Genomic DNA, 22,601 nt, shown 5'->3' with positions numbered 1-22,601 from the left:
CAGAAGGTGACACTCTTGTTAGATTGTGTTTAAACTCAAGGCTTAGAAGGGGCTTTACGAGTTTTTGTTCTGTGACAAGATTTAAAGGCGTGTCAGGGAGAGAGAGAGAACCTCAGCATGACCAGAGAATGGCTGTGCTGCCGGTTATTCTTAGATAGACTGCTGTGATGGTAGATGGTTTCTCCATTTGCTTCCTGCAATGGAGGGCAGGTGCAGAAAACCAGGTTCTTCTGAGAGAAGAAGTCTACTTTACCACTTTACCTCTTGGAGCCCTGGCAGATGAGCTAGAGCTGCGACACCAGGTATGCTGAGGTCCGGAGTAGCAACGTGATGGGTTGCCACGAGGCAGTTCCAGTCCTACAGACTGTGGAAGACCTCTCAAAATCAGTAATACACGCTTTCAGTGCAGCTTGCTTTCTCACCTGCATGATCTTTACTTGGCTACAAGCTATGAGCAACCTGATCTAGTTAGTGGTGTCCCTGCTCGCTGCGGGGGGGTCGGACTAGATGACCTCTAGGGGTCCCTTCCGACCCAAAACTTTCTATGATTCTGTGATCCTATGGAACTGGCGATGAATTCTTGCGTATGAGGAGCTTGCATTAAGGAGTAATGTCTTTGGGTAAGGTTTGCAGGGTTTGGGTGGGTGGCAGCAGAATGCATCAGGAGATAAAGGCAGAGGCATACTAGCTGGTCCCCTGTTCCGTTGGCTCAGGGTCCGCTTTGGGAAGGCAGTCTTGCACTAAGATAGCACGACCTTAATGGGATGTTCTGTAGGTTTGATTCTTGGGGGTGTTTTTAAAGCATAATTAACTTGTAAACGTCTCCTGACATCATCCTAGCCTGTCTCTCATGGTAACAGAGCATGACCTTCAAATTCATGTAGGATCAGTTCTGAAGTGTGGTGGAGCATAGCAACAGCTCAGCTTGCGCGCCAGCAGCAGTCCGGTCTTTTTAGGAGTAGATTTAGTGGCCTCTGCTGGGAGCATCCTGCGTATTGCTGAGTCCTCATGGAGCAGTTCACCAAAGAACTGTTTTTTGAAGAATTCTCCAACGACAGGACACTGTAGTGATGAATTTTAAAAGAATCTACCCACTGAAGCCAGCAAGAGGACATCTGTTAGCCTCAGGTGATTTGGCCCTGGGTGCAAGCATGCTCAGTGTGATCAAGGATGATACAGAAGGCAAATGAGTTTCTTTCTGAAAAGTTTTTGCTGATAGAAGATAGCAAGGACAGAGACAGTTACAATTAGATTGAACCTCGTTTGCTTGAGTCAAAACCCAAACGCCTGCTTCTTCCGTCCGTTTTCGCTCCCGCCCTCCCTCCCGTCCGTGGGGCGGCAGCGGAGCAGATGGTTTTCGGCCCGTTGTTCTGGGCCAGCTGCTGCTTTCACTGTGCAAGCTCCAAGGTGTCTACGTGGAGCAGATGGCTTTCAGCCCGTCGTTCTGGGCCAGCTGCTGCTTTCACTGTGCAAGCTCCAAGGTGTCTACGTGTACCTGTGCATGGCACAACCTTGTCGGCTTTGTTCTACCGATTGTCGTTGCCAAACCCCATAAGCCACCAACAGCACGTTCGGGCCTGGTTTTGTCATCGTTGTTGCCATGACAGTGGTCGTACCCGGATCTGTGGGCTTTGGTAGGAGCTGATGTGGGAGACAGCAGTGGACATGAGCTAATTCTCCTTTTCTCTGTGTCCTTTTCGCTCGCGGCCTTTAGGAAGCAAAAGCAGCGGCTCGAACCGAAGCAACAGCGAGAACAGCAGGAGAGCTCTTGGCAGAGAGAAGGACCGCAAGTCGGCTGGCAGCGGCAGCGAGTCTGACCACACTGCCCGCAGCGGGGCCGGCACCAGCGTCACGCGTCGGGAGAGGCCCGTCAGCCAGCTCAGCCACCGGAGCCACGTCTCTGCCACCCACAGCGAGAGAAGCCACCACAGCCACCACTCCTACGGGCCCCCAGGGGTCCCACCCCTCTACAGTCTCCCCAAGCTGGGCTCCAAAGTCTACGGGACGAGCGGCCCCCCCGGTGGGCCCCCCGTGAGGGAACTGAGCTCCGTTCCTCCGGAGCTGACGGGGAGCCGGCAGTCCTTCCAGAAGGCCATGGGCAACCCTTGCGAATTCTTTGTCGACATCATGTGAGAGGAAGTGCCTTCAGACTCTGCTTGGGGAAGGGCCGGCCCGGGGAGTGTTCTGGGGTGGGTGGGAAATTTTTGGTCGTTGTCGAACACTTCATGGAAGAAGCTCGGCTGTCTTGCATGTCCTTCTTGGTTTGCAATCGTGTTGCAGAAAAATCAACAAAACAAAAAATACAAAACACACCCCCCCAAAAAAAAAAAAAGAACAAAAAAAGAATCTCCTGGAATTGTTAAATATCAGCAAATTGATGGCATCTTTTCTTTATCTTTTTTTTTTTTTTTTTTTTTATCTTTTCCCTGCTTGTTTTTGATTGTGAATGGCTGGTGTATATTCACATCTTAATGAGCTTTGGTAATCGTGGCACCTACTTCAGTGCAATCAGTGTTATCTTTTTGGCTGATTCAAGGACTGTTACTTCACATGACGTCTGAATTTCCAAGAATGCATAGTAGCACTTTTATGTTTCCCTGCTTTTTCTCTCACGAGGAAGAAAGGACCCGTGGCTGGTATCTGGGGTACTGCCGTGTGGTGCTGGTCCTCGGGTGCATCCGGCAGCGCTCTAAGCAGAGCTGGCAGCCGCAGGCGCACGGGCAGCGCACGTGTGGGAAGGAGCAGGCTCAGACCAGTTCCTAGCAGAAGGCAAAGTTGTGGCTACCTTCTTCTGCTGACTAGGGAGTATAAATCAATCTTTTTTTCTCTTTTTTTTTTTTTTTTTAGATATTACTCTGTCAGGGGAGTGCTGGAGTCTTGCTGCTGTATGGGTGCATTGTGCAGAACTTGTAAAGTTATTTCATTTAGTGCCATGATAGCGACTTTGTAGCTGCAGTCCGTTCCCGGGCATTTCGGTCACGTCCCTGCTGACAGATGTGCTGGTTTCTTCTGGTTATAACGCTCACGTGCTTACAGGTTTTACAAGTTGTTTCCACAGAAATAGGACAATTGCTGCTATGCAACTCTGTTACCGTAGCTGCAGCTTTTCCCTTTTGAAGCGGATATTTATCCCATTCTAGCAGAGACGTAGGTAAATCCTGGCTCCCACCGGGACGTGGCTGTTCATTTTGATCCCCTCTTCCTCCGTTGTTAATTTCTGAGCAGGATCTTTCTCTTTTTTTTGAAATAGAAACCTGGAGGTGTCTTGTCCCGATCGTAGTGTGTCCCAAGGGAACATGTTCTGAGCACAGATGGGGGCTAGCTGTTAGCGGAGAGGTGAGAGGGTGTTTCGAGAGCAGCTCATCAATGGTACAATGAGCGACTCTTTGTACCTGACACAGAGCGAGACCCATGCTGAGGCTCCTGCTGGGGAGCTTTGACTTAAGCAACTGCTGCTGTATATCCCCAAGATTTCATTACTGCCTGTTTTTCGCTCTAAGGCTGTGGACGCTTGATAAAAGATGTTCAGGAACCTTCACTGACGTTTAAGAAGCTTTTTTTAAAGTAGCTGAATGAGGGCGTGGTAAGAGCACACCCGCACTCGGATACGGTGGCTGATTTAATGGGAAGCACGTGCTAAGCTGCAGTCACTTGGTGGCATTTGACCATGGGGCCATGCCTCAGTTCAGTCCTCTTTTGTGAGATGCCTGCTTCTGGCAGGCTTTAGGACAGGTGCTTTGAAGACAGTCTTTACTGTATATAAGCATTTTCTTCCCTGGTAAGAAGCTTCTTTTTGTTATGTTCCATGCTTTATGGGTAGCGTGAATATCCGAGATGAATGTCAGAGGAGAACACGTCTTTCTCACTACATACCTGTAGTTTCACGTTCCATTGTCACCCTGAAAAATTGCTTTTCCAACTGTCCATTTTCTATGTTGTTCATTCTGGTAGATTTTTCACTACTTCTTTTCTTATTACAGGTCTGTGTGTAAACACATCCCTTTTACACCAGTCAGAGGAACGTTTTCCAATGTCTGTGTTAATTGGAGACTGAAGTCTCTCACCCAGAAGGGAGCTAGGCGCTTAGGAAGCTGTGTCTCACTCAGAGTAGGTGCTCCAGTTACTGGGCTTCTGAACTAGCTGGGTGGTTTTGGACAGTTTTCTTCACAAAAATCTCCTAAAAAGCTACAGAACGTTTCTGAAAGTGGTGCTTTCGTCGTAATCCATCTGATGGGCTAGCATAGACTGCAAGGTTGGTGATGGCTTGTTCAAAAGAACGGCACTACCTAAAGCTGGACTGTGCAACAGTATCCTTTCTTTTCCTTTCCTCCTCCCAGTAACGCAGCAGAGATGCGAACTAAACTCAGTAAACTGTTTGGAAAGGTTGACATTTAAAGCAATGAAAGAAATCAGGGTAAAATAATTCTGTAATTCTGCTGTGTCTCCAGGAGACACTGTTAAGGAGTCTGTGACTTTACTGACAATCACTACTGGTTCTGCTTTTAAATTGATTTTAACTTTTCTGATCTCTCGCATATTACGATTTTTCTGGCCCACTTTGTCTTAAGGCAGAACTTGCAGGGCTGGAGGAAAAGACTGTCATTTTAATAAGGTATTTCCAAAAGGGATTAAATCTGGGGGCTGAGCTTTCACCCATGGACGAAACGTGTTTGATTTCCTGATGTCTTTTCCAGAGTTGCAGCTTACACACCTGCTGGGGTTTGTTGTCCTGTTGTTACGCTGTTGGCCGAAACTGTTCTGTGTCTCGCTGGTCTGTGCTGCTATGTGGAAACGACTGCGTTAGATACTTGTGTGTTTGTGGGTGCCTGGAAGGAGGCTGGCAGTCCGTAGCATCGGTGTGGGAAAGCGTTTGCCTGCTGCCAAGTGCGGCCTGAGCTCGCTTCACCCACAGACAGGCGTCCGTTTCAGGCAGAGCAGGAGTGCTCTGAAGGTGCTGCCAGGTGAGCTGGTCGGTCCGTGCTGCAGAGCGTGCAGAACCTGATGCCTGCAAAGAGCAGCAGGAGAATGTAACGGACCCTTCTGTGAACAGTGCAATACGTAGTGGCCACTGTGTCTAAGACGAAAGCTTCATTTCCCTGCCTTGCAGTGAGGTGCAGAGGCTGGCTGGAGCGCGTGGGAAGTTAGGCCTGAAACATGGCTGGCTCTGAATTTTCAGAAGTGAACGAAGATGGGACATTTCCCAGATCCCATCCTTGGCTTTCAGTGCACCCGCATGTGTCTTTGCAGCAGGGGGGCCCGGGGGCCAGCTGTGCAAGTGTCTCCTGTTGGGTGCAGCACTGCCTGCGGAAAGAGGTGCCGCTGATGCCAGTGAAGCGACTGACGATGGGCAGTGCTGTGCCGGGGGGCAGAAGTTTGAAGGCTGGAGTCCTGCAGAGCTGTCTGTTTCTCTCACCAGGGCCTGAATTTTTTCTCTCATTTTTAATGTCAAGTAACTGGCACTGGCTGGGCTCTGGAATGCGTGACCTGTGCCTCTGCCTACGGTGAGAAGTTGTGGGTTTGCTGCATAGGGCATTGACATAACCTCGTAACAGGAGCCGTAAGTAGCTGCCGGTTTTATTCTGGAACTGGGACCCTCGCCACCTACCTGTGCTCTGCAGCTGAGCTTAATGTTCACGCATACCTGCCAACAGCTTTGAGCAAGGACTGTCAGGTATGTTTGGAAGACCATAGAAGACGATGAGAAAACGGTTTGGGATGACGTCTCCTATCCAAAGGAGGTAGTATCTGCAGGGGTAGCGTACTCACCCAGTATACTAACTCTGAGGAGTAAGGGTTTTGGCAAATAGTCTTAAAAGCACTGCAATTGTCTTTTACCTCCTGTTAATAAATCTGCTTTTCAAAGGTAACAGTCCCCTGGACACTTGATCCAAAGGTATATTGGATGGCAAGCAATGATGCACAGACATTGACTTTTGATATGATTTTTGTTCTATTCAAATGGGCAGTCCCATCTTGAGACTTGATGGCTCATGAGTTGGTGTAATTGTTTTTGTTTTAACTGGATTGTAATAAGAATGACTTAAAATTATTAATTCTAATCAGTGATTAGAAATACATGTAAAGAATTTTATGTACAGTAGAAGAACAAAGTTACGTGACTTTAAATAATGAAAACCCAGACTATCACCTATTCTAGAATTGGTTCTACTCAAAGAGTGACCTCTTACTAGCATGGACTGCACTGTTCCTGTTAAATGTCTATTGCATAATTGAATTCTTTTTTGTAGATATTGTATTAAAACCCAAGTGTCTGTATAGTTAATATATAGCTGCTTATGTGTAAATGCTATTTTAAACACTAAAAAGCTTTTAATTTTATGTGATAACCACAGTGTATGTCTTCAGTTCTTTGCACTACCGCATTATCTTTTATTCAAGAATGATGAAACATTGGCTGAATCTTATTCTTTTTTCCCCCCCCCCGCCACGCTGAAGTTTTGTGCTCTCTACAGGAGAAGATTGTTCAGGAGCTAATGATAGGCAGATGGGAGTTCTGGGGTTTAGTGGTGCTTCAGAAGTGCTTACAGTTCAGAGTATGACAGGAGCCCTGTAAATGTTCACCGCTAAACTGTGTCACAGATGATTGAAATGCAGAGGCCTGACTCTTCCACGCAAGTTAATGACGTCTGACTGGAAACACAGCACCCTCCCGTTCATCAGAAGCACTGCAGCTTTCAGCTAATGACAAATATATTGGTGCAGAAGTTGTGCTCTCCCCTTAAAATGTCCTGTCTCTTAATTACTGAGCTTCTCCCTCTCACAGCTTGGCAGGAGTAGGTGTAGAGGACAGGCTGAAGACAGTTTGTGGAAGTAAGAGACAGCTGGAGGATACGTCCTGTTACAAAGACATGAGCTGGGACAAGTTTTCCTGCCTGCAGTCCCAGGAGATGAATCTGCTGGTAGAGCCCATCAATGTCTTCAGCTGGCTGACGTGGACTCTGCCCACAGACTCCAGCAGAGACAAACTAGGATCGGTAGGACACCACTTTGCAGACGAACTGGTAAGCCTTAAACCACAGTGTGTTTGTCATGTCACATAAGGGCACCCAGCTTCCCTGTGTGGTCCGAGTGGTTCGTGTACAAAGAACAACCACACCTGATGAGGCAGATTCCCTCCTCTGGGCTAGCAGAGATCAAGCAGCAAAGGGAGAGACAAAGTGGCAGGCGTTATGGAGGCACCTGTTATAAAGGGCACAATTCCACAGCAGATTCATATAAAGGCTTATGAGAAAGCTTTGCAGAGTTTCCCATATTCTCCCTTTCAAACCGTGTTTGTTGACGTAGGATGCAAAATGGTCTAGCTAGCATTTTCCCAGTTAGGTGAATATTAAATGACTGGAATTTTGGACATGCTTTTGCAGCCTTTTACTGCAGGGCTCCTTGATGAGCTCCAGCTGACCTCATATGAATTGTCTGCAGGTGACTGGAACTGACTGAACAATTTAATCAGCTACTTCTCCCTTGCTCCTTCTTCTCCTGCCCCGCCTTCCCCCTGAAGGAAAAGAAAAAACAGTCGTGGCTGTAGCTCTGCTGCCACAAAGAGAAGCAATAGAGGTAAATTTGATTTTTTTTCCTTCTCTTATTTCTGGAATGGTGATCAGAAGTTGCTTAATGCTTCTCTGCTATGAAATCCCTGAAGTGAGGAGTACTGCTGAGATTCTCAGGTGCAACAGTATGCTCATGCAGGCTTGCTGCAGTCTCCAGAAGCAAGGACTTCCAGATTTCAGGTCAGATTTTTGCTATTTTTAATCACACTGAGGAGTACTTTTGTCAAATGTTCCACATTTTTCCTCAAGTATGCCTGGAGAATTTTATGTGCAGGTAGCCATAGAAATCTAGGAGAACTGGCTTTGCAGTGCACCGAAAAGCTCTTTTTTTGAGAATGAAAATATTTCCTGTTTAGATTAATTTGAAAATTCTTTAACTGAGCTGAATTGATGAGTTATCTTCCAATACTGTGTAGTGGATAGATGGAAAAACTGAAAGTCTAATGTAGGAATAAAAGAGCAGTGTCATTGCTTGTCGAAGTGGGTGGAGAAATTAAAAGACCTTAGTGATGTGAGTTGGTATTTACTTGCTACTGTTTGATAGTAATGTGAAATAATGTGGAAGTTTTTCTGTTTTCACCTTCTGTGGTTTGCCAGTTTACACTGGCATATTTTTTTGCAAAAGGGGGGTAGAATAAAGATTGTTGAAAGGGTAAAAAAAATACCATGAACAGACTTTACTAAAATGTTTCTATTTTCACCTTGAGAAAGTAGTTGTTGTTGGCTAGTTGCTTGAGTAACACAAAATCAGTTTTTTAACAATTACATTGGAGTCTGATTGTACTTTTACCGGGGTTATGAGAGGATAAATATGATGGCATTGTTAAAAAGTGTTGGATCAAGTTGTATACTTTGCCTTTGAACTGAAGGAGAGAGACTGTCGTCATTCCTCCATAATACAGCGTGCTAACAGAGAAATCTCTACTGTATTGCATCTGCATCTGTTAGGAAAAGGAACAGTGGGGTGGTAGCCGCCACTTTTCTTGAGACGAAGAGGCACTAAGTGGCTAATATTTAATAAGAACTATTGGCTGGTAGTTAGTAGTGCAGTGTAGCTAATTAGCTACCTCATACTGCTCTAGTACACATGGCAACCTTTGTGGCACAGAAGTGGATGCTGAGACACTGTTGAGTATTCATGTGGGGCTGTGTAGGCTGTGTAGCCCAGGGTACTGTCTGTGTTGCACGGGTGTCTGCTCTGGGCTGGCTGGTGTCTCTCTAGCCTTTTGGAAGTACAGTGGTGTGTAACAAACATGTATTCACATTTATTACAAAATATATAATGTAGAACACAGTATTATAATAAGTGCCAGACATCCTTATTGGCTCTGAAAAATTTAAGACAAAAAGGAAAATGTGCTGCTGGGACTCTGTTGGGCAGGGAGAACAATCCTGCAGTGGTGGAGATGAGCCAGGCAGACCCAGTTAATTTGTTTGTATCACCTGTGTACGCAGCTGCAGCAGGTTAGCTCTAGTGAGTCACAGTAAACACTTTGAAAGAGCTAGAAAATGTGGAGGAGTAAAGCAAAGCAGCAGCATCTTATGGGCAGCAGTGTTGTGAGGCTGACAAGTGCTCTCTGATCCGTGAATGTGCTTGTGGTGAAGCACAGCAGTGTTATCTCAACAGCATCCGTCTGCTAAAAGTAGCTGGCAGAAGATACACTGGTAGTAGCAGCGACTTAGCCTCTTTTGTCTTGGATTATAATCCTCTGATTATGTGGACCCAAGAGTCTCAAATGGCAAGAGGAGAAGGCAAATACAGCAGGTGCCCTGGGACAGGGACGGGGCGGGGGGGGGATAGGCCTTGCCTCGCAGATTGCTCGGGGTCTGCAGCTCTGAGCTGCTGCTGAAGACTTCAAGATTTGTGGTGACCTCTAGAGCTGCAGAGGCAGCTTTGTCGTGCTCTGTGTACTGCGGTGTTGGTTTTGTAATGCCGTGAAGTTGGCAGGGTCGCCCTGGAGGACAGAGGAATCGCCACACCTGCAGGAACAGGCAGGAGTAACACTTGTAGTTGAACTAGTCCTGCTGGCCTGTAAAACGTGTTCCGGTACAAACGTAGTCTCCCAGCAGGAGGAGAGTAAGGCTTTCCGGAGTTCTCCCATGTTTAGAAAGCTGTCACATGCTGTGCACGGAGCAGTAGGCCTGAAAGCTCCAGGTGATGTGATGCTGGCAGATCCATCTGCCCTTCAGCTATTACTTGTCCTGTGTTCCAGGTACTTAAGTTGTCCGTAGCTTTGGCACCCTTGTGTTTCTGAGGAGCAGGTGGAGGGGAAGTGATGCACGAGTCCTGCTGCTTTGAGCCTCTGCTCTCTTCGGTTTCATTTTCTGGTGCGCTCGGGCTTCTGCAGCGCCTGCCATGTCCTGCTGCCGCGTTACCTGCGGCAGCTCACTGCGTCAGATCTGGTAGCCTTCTCTGCTGCCAGCAGGGTGACTTGCTCCCTGTCTTCCACGATCTTCTGCTGGAGTTTTACTGTTGGGTTTTAACATTCCGTGCTTTCAAAGAGCTCGCATTTCATGTGCCTATAGAAGCGCGTTGCAGGCAGGCAAACGGGATCTTCCTTCTGCAAATCGGTGCTTTTGGCGAGGGCAGAGACGGGGCCAGGTGCCTCACAGAGAACTCCCCAGATGCCCCGCACTGCCCAGCACAGGCGGCGAACACATCCTCCCGCTGGGCTCCAGGAGGGGCTGCGGGGAGACCCCGGCCCCATTCCCCGCCGCTGTCCATGGTGCTGCAGCCGCTGTCCAGGGTGCTGCCCCGGGGGGCCGGCGGGCGACAACACAGCCCTGGAGATGAATGGATCTTCCCTACGTGCCCTCCGCAGCCTGAAAGAAGCAGCAGCTCCCACTCACATCCATGATGCTTCCTCTCCTCCCCTGCCTTGCGCGGTAGGAGCCTGATAGGTAGCAGATGTGTCCTGCTGTACGGCTGTAGCTCACCAGACCTGCTCTTGACTGTTACATGGCTGTTGTTTGGGCTCAAAACCAGGCAGCATGTATTCAGTAGAGAGGCAACTCATGGAACAGGGCCTGCAAGCTGTGCAGCCCATTCCTTCTGCCATTGGTCTGATCAGTAGGAATGGCCAAAATGAAGCCCGGGGCAATTAGAAGAATAAACTTTTTTAAGCACTAATGCCCAAGTCACTGAGTATCAAGTAAAGACAAACCTAGGAATGCCTCTGTAGCAGCTTACACAATTCGACCAAAGTTTGTCTTCTTCACTTGCAGAGCTCCTCAGTCCATTGCATATCTGGGTCCTTTAAAGGTGGTCACATTGTTGTCTGCTTTGAAGTTAAATGAGGTTTTGTTATGTGCAGTGATAGGAGCTGAGTTCAGGCCTTTTGCCCTAGTGATTTTAGAAGTAGTTCTAAGTAGCTGCTAGTACACGGTGTGTAGGGGTGAGCTGCTGTCTTAAGTGGTGCTGCTGCTGTCAGCTGTTAGTCACATGTAGGCCACCAGCAGTCCAGCTGGCAGCAGTTGCAGGTCCCCTAGGTGTTAACATGGTTCAGCTGGTGGCCAGTCCAGTTCTCTGGTCTTCATGTGAGAGGTGGCGTGTGGGGGTATGAGCTGAGCCGGAACATGAGTCAGGAACTTGGAGGGTTTTGTAGGCCTGGGGGAAGTTCTCCAGCAATATACACGTGATGGTCTAGAGGGACAGCGGGTATGCTTTCCTGTCACACACAGCCTAGCCAGACACCATCAGTAACAGCTGTACTGCAGAAAGTACCTGCTGTGGATTATAACTGTGAATCTCTCCCCTGGCTTTAGCAGCCTTTAGGCCCTAACTGATTTGTGACACTCTGAAGGAAAGAGAGACATCCAGTGCTGGGTGGAAGGGCCAGTTCCATTGCTGGGAAAGGTAAGGTGGTTACAGAGAACAGTAATGGAAATAAGGGGTGTCTTCTTTTGTCTGTGTTCGGGTTTGATTCTAGTAATTCATCTATGCAGAAATTCCTGTCTAGAGGGTGTGTCTGCAGCTTTATAGCCAGTGAGGGGAGTCTGTCTGATGCAAGCAGGTAGGCTGACAATTAGAGATGATTTTGGATACACAAAAACGGGCTTGTGAAATTCGATATACAATATTTGCAATATATTCTATTATATACAATATATAATACTCCCTAGTGGCAAAGAGCTTGCAGGGTTTACAGAGGGTTAGACCCATACCTTTCGTCGGACCTCCACACTCGGCACTGTAGAGGATCATCATTTGTTCAGTAACTCGTGTAAACCTTCATATTCGTAGTATAAACTAGATACTAACTGGTTATAGTTGGCAAGCACCTTTGTGACAGAGCTAGTCTGTGTTTTTCTTATATGAGTATTTCTTTGTCCTGCCTTCTGAAACTATCACTGTTACCGGTTCTTGGAAATGGGATGCTTCATGGGGCAAACCCCCAGCCTTTCTGGATGTGAGAATTCTCCTGCTGTTCAGTGAACAGGGGCCGCATCACGTGTATGAATACAGGTTAGAGGTATTCCTTATTCCTCAAAGTGTTGGATTTGTTTTGTCCCCTTTGCAGAATGTCTCGCCAGGTAAGAAATGTTTCTCTCTGGTGATCTTTGCGTGGCTTTTTTTGAGACGGGAGGAACTTTTTGCTATGACTTTGGATAGTGTGATTTGCACATTATTCATTTCCGCGTGTCTTGTCCTCATTTCCATGTTCTTTGCAAACACATGTTAATGAAACACAAATGAGTGAACTGAAATTTGAATGGGTAATATACTCTTTATGTTGTGCGTACAGCTGCCTTTACATATCAGAGTGGTTTCTATGGATTTTGTGACCGTCATCAGGAAAATTCAAAAATATTTTTTTCTCCTTAGAAAACATTACTTAACAGAAATTTGAACAATTTTTCATGACAATGATACCAAAAGTGAATTTCATATTGTGAAAGTGTGAAATTATGAGAAATATTTCCATTATGACACCTAAACGTTTACAATATAATGTATCTGAAAGTAATCTCAATTTTACTGAGATTCTGGCTTGAATAACTACAATTATTCTGACTTGGAATGAAACTGTGAAATCTCTGGAGAAATACAAATTCTTGCTTGTGTTTTGTTTCAACACTCAGTGATATATAAGGACCAGTTCTCAGCTAAGACGCTGCAGCAGGGTACTGATGCTATCACAAAGTAGAAGAGCAGTGGTTGTTATCAGAAGCTTTGCTTAGTCTTTCAGTCTTTTATTTAAGAGTCAAAATAGTCCCCCCTCCTTGGTCTGAACACTGTTGTTTGCTTGTACTTCAGTTTGGGTATGACCTATCAATTTCTTTGTGTACTCTTTGCTTGTGTTCTGAACTTCATGTGTACATTTCCGAGTATCCTCTGAACTTCAATGAAAGATGAGCAAAGCCTAACTCAGTGCCGTACTGAGAAGTCAGAGCCTCTCTGTTTAAACAGAGGAGAGGGCAGCCCGGAGGATCAGTATGTCACGGAATCTTATTTACAGGGACGATGGGGAAGGGTTGTCTTAAGGATCCTGGTGGCCATTAGAACCGTACAGTCTCACAGCCTAGACAGTGAAAGGTTTGCATTGACTGTAACTGCTAAAAAAGAGACCCAGAGCTGTAGGATGTCACTGACTCCACTTTTAATAAAGCACAAACGCACGCAGATGTGTACAGACCGTGATCACAGAGCAGGGAGCAGGGCCTTTGGTTCTCCCTGTCTATTACCTCCCCCTCCCCAGCTCCCTCCCGTGTCTGATGGGAGGAGAGACCTTCCTAGGAGCTGTGCTTTCTGATGTTGCTCGCTAGGAGGTCTTCACAGAGGAGCCTGTGTAGACAGGTACTCGGTATCATTAGTCAATCACAAGGATTTCTGTTTGTGATCTATAGTCTCACACTTTTTCAGATTATTCCCTTCATTTTTTCTTTTATTATTTCTGTGCTGTTGAATGTATTTGAAAGTTCTTATAAGGCTTTGGAAAGAATTCATGGATATATCTCTGGGGCAGTTATCTAGTTAGTAAGAAGTGGAAATTACCAGCAGTCTTTACAGGAAGGTGTTCTGGCTGAGGCTTCTAGCTCAGATTGCCAGACCTGCGAGATTCTTTTAAATATAAGTACTGTAGGTTGCTTGCCTATCTGAACCTGCTTTTGGCTCCTTGTGCTGATGAAACAGGTGGTTAGCTACGGAGAGGATGGGTGCTACTCTACTGGGGACATCTTGCTTTAGCTCACTGAGTAGAGCCCTGTGCTTTTGCAGCTTTAAAATTCTGGTCCTAGTGTTCAGCCTGCTGGATAAGGCTGTATTTTGTATGGTGATTGTGTCTGGGACCGTAGCTTATAGAGGCATCATAAACAGAATTATCTCACTAAAATCTTCTTCAGAACCTTCTATTGAGGCACAGGTGACAACGGATCTGGTTTATTGTCTGTTTGTGGAGAGGCCTCCTCTGGCTCCTCTGTAGTGGAATTCTGGAAATAATCCACTGTGTTCAGATCAGGTCTAAGTAAAATGATGTAGCATTTAGGGCTATAGTAGGTCCCCAAGATACACAGACAGGTTGTCAGAATGGTACCAATCTGAGTAGCAGACCTGAAGACTGTCGTCAGCGTGCCAAACATCGCAATGAAGAAGATCCAGGTGATGAAATAGGTTAGGACGGCAAATGTGATCCCCCTGGCCACGTTGTACTTCTTACCAGAAGTCTGTACCATGAACGTGCACAGGAGGCAGATGAAGGCTAAGCAGCCGTTGTAGCCGTGAATCAGGGCAAAGGCAACCCAGGACTTTGTGTTGCACACAAGCAGAACGGCAGTGGGCAGTGACTTGTAGTCAAGCAGCAGGTAGTCAGGGCCCAAGTGCAGATAGCAGAGACAGAGGAAGCACTCGGTGAGGAGGCACAAGGCAACAAGGAGCCAGGCCCTCCTCTGGGTCACCCAGGGCAAGCAGGTGGGGGCACAGTGGGGGAACTCTGTCACCAGGGCGATCTCGAGGGACTTGACGAAGAAGGTAGAGAAGCAACCGTTGAGGCACAGGGCGTAGACTATCTGCTGGATTACACAAAGGTTGTTACTGGGCTTCCCTATATAGAGACAGCAGCTGAGACACAGCAGCAGGAGTGTCAACAAGGCGAAGAGGTTCACTTTGCCTCCGGAAGCCTGCACAAGGGGAGTCTCCAGGCTCTTTAGGAAGAGCACTGCTGTCAAACAAGTCAGGGATATGGTGATGGCCATCAACATTAGCAAGACAATGGTGACCGGCTCATTCCAGAAGAGGTATCTCTCGCTGCGGTCGTAGCATTCTGTGCTCCGGACAGGGGACCACTGATGCTTCAGGCAGGGAGTGCAGGTGGAGCTGTCTGCGAAGTAGCAGAGAGAAGTTGATGACCACCTCGCAGGGGAGTGCTGCTACCCTGCTGCAGGTGGTCCTTGAGGAGGGATCACAGTCGTGAAGTAGGGAGCTGGTTTGGGTGCTGCCTTGCCTACTTCCTCCCCTTCCAAAGTGTACTGGATCCCCAAAGCTGATGATAGTTCAGTCTCTTTTCCTTCTACTTCTCCACCCTCCCCACAAAAGGATCCACATATTTCTTGACTCTGTTTCCCTTCCCCAGGAAGGATCACCAGCTTCCAAAAAATGCCAGAATTTCATCATATGCCTCTCTCCTACATGTGACCCCAGAATTTCATCATAGCCCTCTCTCCTACCTCTTGAGAGAAAACATATGCGTTGTCCTTACGCATTCTCTCTGGGATCAGCAGAGGAAGGTTCCCCACTGCAGATCTGTAGAGCAAGACTGAGCAATGCACAGCAGAACAGAAGGCAGACAGACAGTTAAAGCCATTGCATTTCTCAGACCTCACCTTCGGGGTTCTGGAAGGAGTTTTCTGGACAATCCGTACAGTCGTAGCAGCAGAGTTGGAATCCTTTGATTTGTATGAATTGTCCTGGTTTACAGCGAACGAAGCACTCGGATGTAGGCCGCTAGGCAAAGGAAGAATGAATGTCAGCCAGGTATTTCAGGAGAAGCACCGTATCACCAAACAAATCAGAAAAATTTGGCTATACTGTGCTGGACCCGACCTGTGTGGAGTCTTAAGCAGTGCTGGGACTACCTCCTGCTAGTTTCGCACAATGGAGACAGATTACATGTTTGCAGAGAAGCAAGATCTGGGTCCCACACAAATCTTGTAGGAGTAGCACGCAGCCTAAGAACTCCTTATGAGCAGTCCTGATGAAGTGGCAAAAAAGTTTACTTCATTTAGCATTTCAATATCAGCCTGGTGTGTGTGACCCTGCTTTGGCAGGGAGGTTGGACTAGATGACCCACAGAGGTCCCTTCCAACCCCTACCATTCTGTGATTCTGTGATTCTGTGATTTTGGGATCGTTTATGCTTTTGCCCCCCGTCTTTACCTTTTGATCTGCAGTGTGAAACTGAATCTGGGACTTATTGACGTACAAGGACTCTCCATAGTCGCCAACAGGCACATAAGTAAGGGTGCTGTTTTTCCATGACCAGAATATAAGTTTGTAGCCAGGGTTTGTGCCATGTGATTGATCAAACCTGAAACTTTGGCCATTCAGCTCGAACGGGAGGGTATCCATGAAGTGCAGCAGCTGAGGAGAAAATGAAAATTGACAGCAAGTATTGGTACAGTTGATGTTGGACAAGGTCCTGTGCTGCCTGCTGTAGGCGACCCTGCTTTGGCAGGGGGGTTGGACTGGGTGACCCACAGAGGTCCCTGCCAACCCCTACCCTTCTGTGATTCTGTAATGCAGTAAGCGAAGGCGCAATGTGCTGGGGTAGGGCTTGGCTGGCTGCAGGAATTGCTGAGGTTGTATCGCTACCGGGGCGGGGGGCCGGAGCACCGTGCAGCGTTGCCCCGTCCGGCTGTGTGCCGCTCTGATGCGTAGAGTGGATGGAAAATGGCTGTTTGTCCCCCTGAGCTTCACTCACCTGCCAAGGTCTGACGGATGCTCTGGGACACGCTCGGTGGGTGCAGCCCAGCGCTCTGTGCAGTGCGTAAGCCACGCTGTAGGCTGCGAGGTACACGGGTTGTATTTGTGGACGGCTGAGCGTGGACGAGATGTCCTGCAGCGTGAGGTGGTCACAGTGTTTGCAGTGTGTGTCCGTAATGTCAGGGTTCATGAGGTGGTTGAATTCTCTAGACTCCTGGCAGAATTTATCCTGCTGAACAGAGGTGAAGAGGTCAGCAACGTATTTCTGGAAGCCAGGGACTGTGCCTACTTTCATAATAAAGCCTAAGACTGTCCCGATGTTCTGAATATTTGGGATGGAGGCAAGTGTGTTGGACAATATCCAGGCCTCAGTGCCAATCCAGACTTTCTTGCTCAGTCCCATCGTGATGCTGTATTCCATCAGGGCCTGGGCTGGCTGAACAAAGGCAAAAACAACAATGACATTGACGTCGGTCTTGTTAATGGATCTGACGACGTCTTCCAGTTGGATTTTGGCTGTGGGGTCTGCAAGGTCCGTAGGAATTAGCCTCTCGAACGCAATGCAGATGCTGTGATTTCTAGCTATGCTTGAAAAGAGCTCCTGGGCTCCTTGGCCGTATTCATCATCACTTCCAATGGTGGCAATCCAGTTCCATCCAAACTGGTTCAGTAGCAGGGCCACAGCTTCCACCAAGTTCTTGTCGCTGGGAACAGTACGGTAGAAGGATGGGTACAGCTCTGTGTTGCTGAGCTTCTCAGTGCTGGCTCTGTAGCTGACCTGAGAGGAGAAGAGAGAAAGGGGAAAGTTGAGGGAAGTTGTCGCAGTCCAGGTCACTCTCTACCTTCTTTGCTTAGTCTTGGTGCACTGGATTTTCAAAAGTGCTGGGTCAGGATAGAGGGAAGGAAGAATTCATCTAAAGGGATAGGTCTGTCATGGCTGCATTTACCAAGAGAACCATAAACTGGCCCCTGTCACTTGCCTCTGGTAGCACTGTCCCACATGGCGCTCTCCTTCCATTGCCCTTTGTCTCTGGCATCACAGCACCAGCTTTTACCATTAACGACAATGATAATTAGCTACACTCTACAAAGGGTGACACTCCCAAGATTCACTAACGTCTTTAGCTCAGGGCTAGTATTTACCTGAGCATTGTCCCTCTCTCTGTTGTAAGGAGTACTTAGTTTTCCCAGAAGTGGGATCGTTTACCCGGTGTGGGACATGCCAGTGTACGCACAGAGCAGAGGTGTTGTCTTTATTGCATATTTGCGCAGATATGGGTGCTAGGTGATAATTCCACAAAGCTGGCACCCCGCTTAGCAGAGTCACAAGGACTATTTACTCTTACAAAACCAAGGAAATTACTCATTACGTTCTGTCTGGTTCATCGCGTTATACACTCATCTTAAAGGTATATATATATGAGGAAGAACTTCTTCCCTCTGAGGGTGCCGGAGCCCTGGCCCAGGCTGCCCAGGGAGGCTGTGGAGTCTCCTTCTCTGGAGATATTCCAGCCCCGCCTGGACACGGTGCTGTGCAGCCTGCTCTGGGTGACCCTGCTTGGGCAGGGGGTTGGGCTGGGTGACCCACAGAGGTCCCTGCCAATCCCTACCATTCTGTGATTCCTTCTTCATTTAACTAGGCATGCTCGCAAGCTGGGGGGGTGCAGTGTTTCTGGCTGTGAACTGAGTTGGTGGTCGCGATCTCCCCCTGCCGCCTTTCCCTTTTTCCTAGTTCGTTACCCTAGATCTTTGTTAACTTCATGCTGCTTTGGCGAGGAGAGTTGGGGCTGTTCAGCCTGGAGAAGAGAAGGCTCTGGGGTGACCTTAGAGCAGCTGCCAGTACCTGAAGGGGCTACAGGAAGGAAGGAGAGGGGCTTTTCACAAGGGGGTGTAGTGATAGGACAAGGGGGAATGGCTGTAAACTAAAAGAGGGCAGATTTAGGTTAGATATTAGGAAGAAATTCTTCACCATGAGGGTGGTGAAACACTGGCCCAGGTTGCCCAGAGAAACTGTGGCTGCCCCCTCCCTGGCAGTGCTCAAGGCCAGGTTGGACGGAGCTCTGAGCACCCTGGGCTGGTGGAAGATGTCCCTGCTCATGGCAGGGGGGTTGGAACCAGATGATCTGTAAGGTCCCTTCCAACCCAAACCATTCTATGATTCTTTGTCAATCATCCAGCTTTCAGTGCCTTCTGGGCAGGATGTTCCCCTTTTGTCAGTCTGTTAGCTCCCCTTCAGGAGAGTAGTCGTTAGTAAGGCATTAATTGTCTGTACAAAGTAGTTGGGCCTAAATTAAACGGTGTCACTGTGACCTAAGCCTTTCTGCCTGATACCCCTTGCAGTCACAGAGGTATTTTCATGGGATCCTCCTGCTTTACGCTGGGAGCTCCGTTATTCCCATTTTATGTGGATCACAGAGCGGCCCGAGTTATCCCTCTTCTCTCTGGGAGGTTGGATGCTGAAGGGTGTTCCAGGAGGGAAGTTCAGTGACCTCCCCAGGATCACTCGGGAAACCTGTGGCAGAGGAAAGACTGGAAGCTGCGCTTTAACAGTCCTGGTTCAAAGACCAGGAGCATAGACAGCGTTGTTAATCCAAACCCTTCTCCCACCAAAAAGGAGAATTCTTGCTTCTCCAGAGAATTTCTTTACCTGTGGGATCAAGAAGAAGGTGAATAGTTTGGCTGTCACCAGGGAGAGATCCGAATTGTGCGGTCCGATCACAGCAGTCACGCGAGGCTGGTAGTCGGTGTAGTTGCACAGCACGCCGATGTCCCTGGTGCCGTTTTGGGTCAGAAATAGCAAGCTGGGCTGTAAGGCCACGGCTGGCTCGAAGCAGGTGTCGTATATGTCATAGCCCAGCTTTACTCCCGGGAGCAGTGAAGTGGAGTTGTTGATCTGATCGATAGCAAACTTCATCCCCAGAGCCCATATTAGCCCATCCACGTATAACCTGCGGTAAGAGGAGACAGGGGTTACAGGGTCCATCAGTGCCGTTACGGTGGTGATCAGCTTATTCCACGTTCTCCAACATTTTGGCATCCTGTCTGTTGCCAAGCCAGATCCGCACGGCACTGTCAGCAGAGCATCCCTGTACCCATAGCCCTTGTAAATTTTGTACTCTGAGTAGAGAGGCCCTGAGCACCTTTCAATCTAATTAATCATGTCTGTCAGCAAATAAATCCTCTGTGTTCACAGGGGAAGAAACTCGACCTCCTGCTCTTAGCTTTGTGTACTTCAGCCATGAAGCCAGTGGTTCCCAAAGTCCTGTGCATGCTAATTCAGGAGAGATGTCCTTCCTCCTGGGATTCTCCTCCACTGTGCAGCTCTGTGCACTGGGCATATTCCCTGCCTCATGGCCTGAAAAGTTGGGAAGGCTTTGGACCATGCTTTTCTGCGCTTTGCTGCTGCCGAAGAAGCAGGTAGGACACTAGCATGTCTTTTCATTCTCCTCACAAAGAGCTGTAAGTAGCTTGTAATGTGATGGTGTGAACCACCTCGGTGTAACCGAGGAGGAAATACTGATCACACACCAGCAAGCCCGCAAGCCAGGTGATTTTTGTTTCCTGCTTTGCCTTGTGCCCAGTACTGAGTGTCCTTTTGCCTCAGTAAAAGGCAGCAGAGCCATCACAACACGTGTTATCTGCCTCCAGAGTGCAGCGCGTGCTTCTCCTTCCATCTGGAGGCAAAAGCAACATTTACACCTTTGTGTAAGTGTTAGAGTCAAACCACTAAGGAAGCCAGTGCTGCTAAAAGCTTTCATCAAGATGGGGTTGGTCACGTCTGAAGTTTCACTGCATGGTAAGATCAAGAAAACACAGAAACATTTTCCATTTCGGGATCAGAAACTGATGGCACCGTGCACCAGCGCTCCAGCACCTTAGAGCTAATCTTTGGCTCCGTCTCGCCTTTAAAGTTTGCCTCTGAGAGCATCAGTTCCTACCGGGAGGACTACTTTCCTCTCCTTTTCCCAGCCCGAGTAGCCAACGTACGGCGTGCTAATGAAGCTAACATTCCTCTTACCTTTCACACACAAGGAAGGTGGGCTCCGATCGTGCCGTCAGGTTTACGGTGTCCGTCCCAAAGGGGAACAAGCCCCCTACGATGTAATCACCAGGCCTTCTAAACTGAGCCGAGAGGCAGGTGGGTCCGAGGGCTGCTGCGTAACCAAAGCTCAAGCACAGCAGCAGGTCCGGGACCATTATTTGTCTATTTTGGGGAAAATGTTTCAAAGAAATCTCCAGGTGAATGTGACAGAGGGCACAGTGGCAGGGGATCCAGTCTCACCAGTTCCCGGGAAGGCTCTTTAAATACAACTTGGAGAGATGAAAATAACAGGAAATATTTTGTTTAGGAAAATGCATTAAATGTGTAACTCTGTGCTTAGGGGCGAATAGTCAAATACGCAGCGATACCCTATGAGTGTTCTTGGTTACAAACCGCTGGCCTAATCCTGGTTTCCGTTACTCAGCGAGTAGCCTTTACTCGCGCAGACTGACGTACTGCTCTGGAAGTTGGCCATCCTGTAGGATAGGTGGCAAGCTCGGGTGCCTCACCTTGATGTGGACACACGTCTTTGCGTCGCCTCCCCCCACCCCATCCAGACAAGAAACAGCATCGTTAATGGCTTGTGTTTGTAGAAACTGTCCCCATTCACAGTTTTCACAGACAACTGGGATTTGTGACTTGTGCAATGCTGGGAGCAGATCTCCATCGGTGCAGGTTGCTCATCTAACAGCATGGCCAAGGAGGACACTCTTTGACAGGAGCGGAGTCCAGCGAGCTGAAGTGTGCCTTGCGGAGAGCGCTGCCCGTTACCGTCATAGTGCCCGTGGCAGGGCTGAGGAGGAGAAAATGGGATGCATTAGGAGGAGTGTGGCCAGCAGGTCGAGGGAGGTTCTCCTTCCCCTCTACACTGCCCTAGTGTGGCCTCATCTGGAGTCCTGTGTCCAGTGCTGGGCTCCCCAGTTCAAGAAAGATGAGGAGCTACTGGAGAGAGTCCAGCGGAGGGCTAGGAGGATGATGAGGGACTGGAGCATCTCTCCTACGAGGAGAGGCTGAGGGAGCTGGGCTTGTTCAGCCTGGAGAAGAGAAGGCTGAGAGGGGACCTTAGAAATGCCTCTAAATATCTGCAGGGTGGGTGTCAGGAGGACGGGGCCAAGCTCTTTCCAGTGGAGCCCAGCGACAGGACAAGGGGCAATGGGCACAAACTGAAGCAGAGGAAGCTCCAGCTGAACATGAGGAAGAACTTCTTCCCTCTGAGGGTGACGGAGCCCTGGCCCAGGCTGCCCAGGGAGGCTGTGGAGTCTGCTTCTCTGGAGATATTCCAGCCCCGACTGGCCGCGGTGCTGTGCAGCCTGCTCTGGGTGACCCTGCTTGGGCAGGGGGTTGGGCTGGGGGATCCACAGAGGGCCCTGCCAACCGCCACCACTCTGTGATTCTGTCACGTAGTTTAATTTTAAATGAACTTCAGAATAATACGTGGAGTTGCCTGAACGAAGCAGCAGTGGTAAGAGATTTACCCAGCAGTTAATGTTTATTATTTCTTTTAAATTCAAGGTCACCTCATCGTGGAGATAACGAACTCTTCCTCGGCGCATCGCAGGAACTTGTCTGGAGCAGGCCGTTCCTAGATCGCAAGGTTGGTGAGCTAATACCCAGCCATGCTGCTGGTTTTAGGAGGTTGCTACTGGCTGATCTGAATGTTTCTCACACTGAGCTGTGATGTTAACCTTAAAAACTTTGGTTTAAGTACAAGTTGCACAGCACAGTAATTTAGGTTGTGTCATGGTTTGCATTTTTTCTGTCAGATTTGAATTTTGGAAAACAGGATAGCTCAGAATTGGAAAGTTCAATTTCCTGCATTTTATTGGCTGCTTGTGTATTTATAAGATATCATAAAAACTGCTCATACTGCCGAAGTGATGTACCACTTTTGCTGCAAGGCTGCAGTATTGTTCCATGGGTGAACAGAAGCAGGTGCGCTGTAGAAAGCGAAGTAGATGAGTACTTCAGGCAAGCAGCAGTTGCAGACTTCTACAGCTGCGTTATATAGATACGTTTGTACCGATGTCCTTTTAAGGGTGTCTTCCCCTTAATGGAATATTTAAGTGTTAGCTTTA

At 48.2% G+C, this 22,601-nt stretch overlaps 2 protein-coding genes across 4 annotated transcripts in view; one reads left to right on the top strand and one right to left on the bottom strand.

Moving 5' to 3' along the window:
• Nucleotides 1–6,347, top strand: part of DVL1 (dishevelled segment polarity protein 1) — an 89,958-nt gene extending 83,611 nt beyond the window's left edge. For 2 of the 3 annotated variants that reach the window (XM_075437673.1, XM_075437672.1), the window contains exon 15: nt 1,715–6,347. In XM_075437673.1, the coding sequence (XP_075293788.1) occupies nt 1,715–2,133 (419 nt within the window). In that variant the 3' untranslated portion in view covers nt 2,134–6,347. The remainder of the gene's footprint in view (nt 1–1,714) is intronic. The other variant, XM_075437674.1, reaches the window with a different exon arrangement.
• Nucleotides 6,348–13,916: 7,569 nt separating this feature from the next.
• Nucleotides 13,917–20,681, bottom strand: TAS1R3 (taste 1 receptor member 3). The gene is made up of 6 exons (XM_009944802.2): nt 20,503–20,681; nt 19,132–19,432; nt 16,483–17,262; nt 15,939–16,142; nt 15,387–15,507; nt 13,917–14,884 (listed from the first exon to the last, which is right to left on the bottom strand). The coding sequence occupies exons 1-6, from the start codon at nt 20,679–20,681 to the stop codon at nt 13,917–13,919; spliced, it is 2,553 nt and encodes an 850-aa protein (XP_009943104.2).
• Nucleotides 20,682–22,601: the final 1,920 nt, after the last annotated feature.

Source organism: Opisthocomus hoazin, chromosome 16, assembly GCF_030867145.1.
Source record: "Opisthocomus hoazin isolate bOpiHoa1 chromosome 16, bOpiHoa1.hap1, whole genome shotgun sequence".
NCBI classification, from domain to species: Eukaryota; Metazoa; Chordata; class Aves; order Opisthocomiformes; family Opisthocomidae; genus Opisthocomus; species Opisthocomus hoazin.
This window is presented reverse-complemented; position numbering and strand designations above follow the sequence as displayed.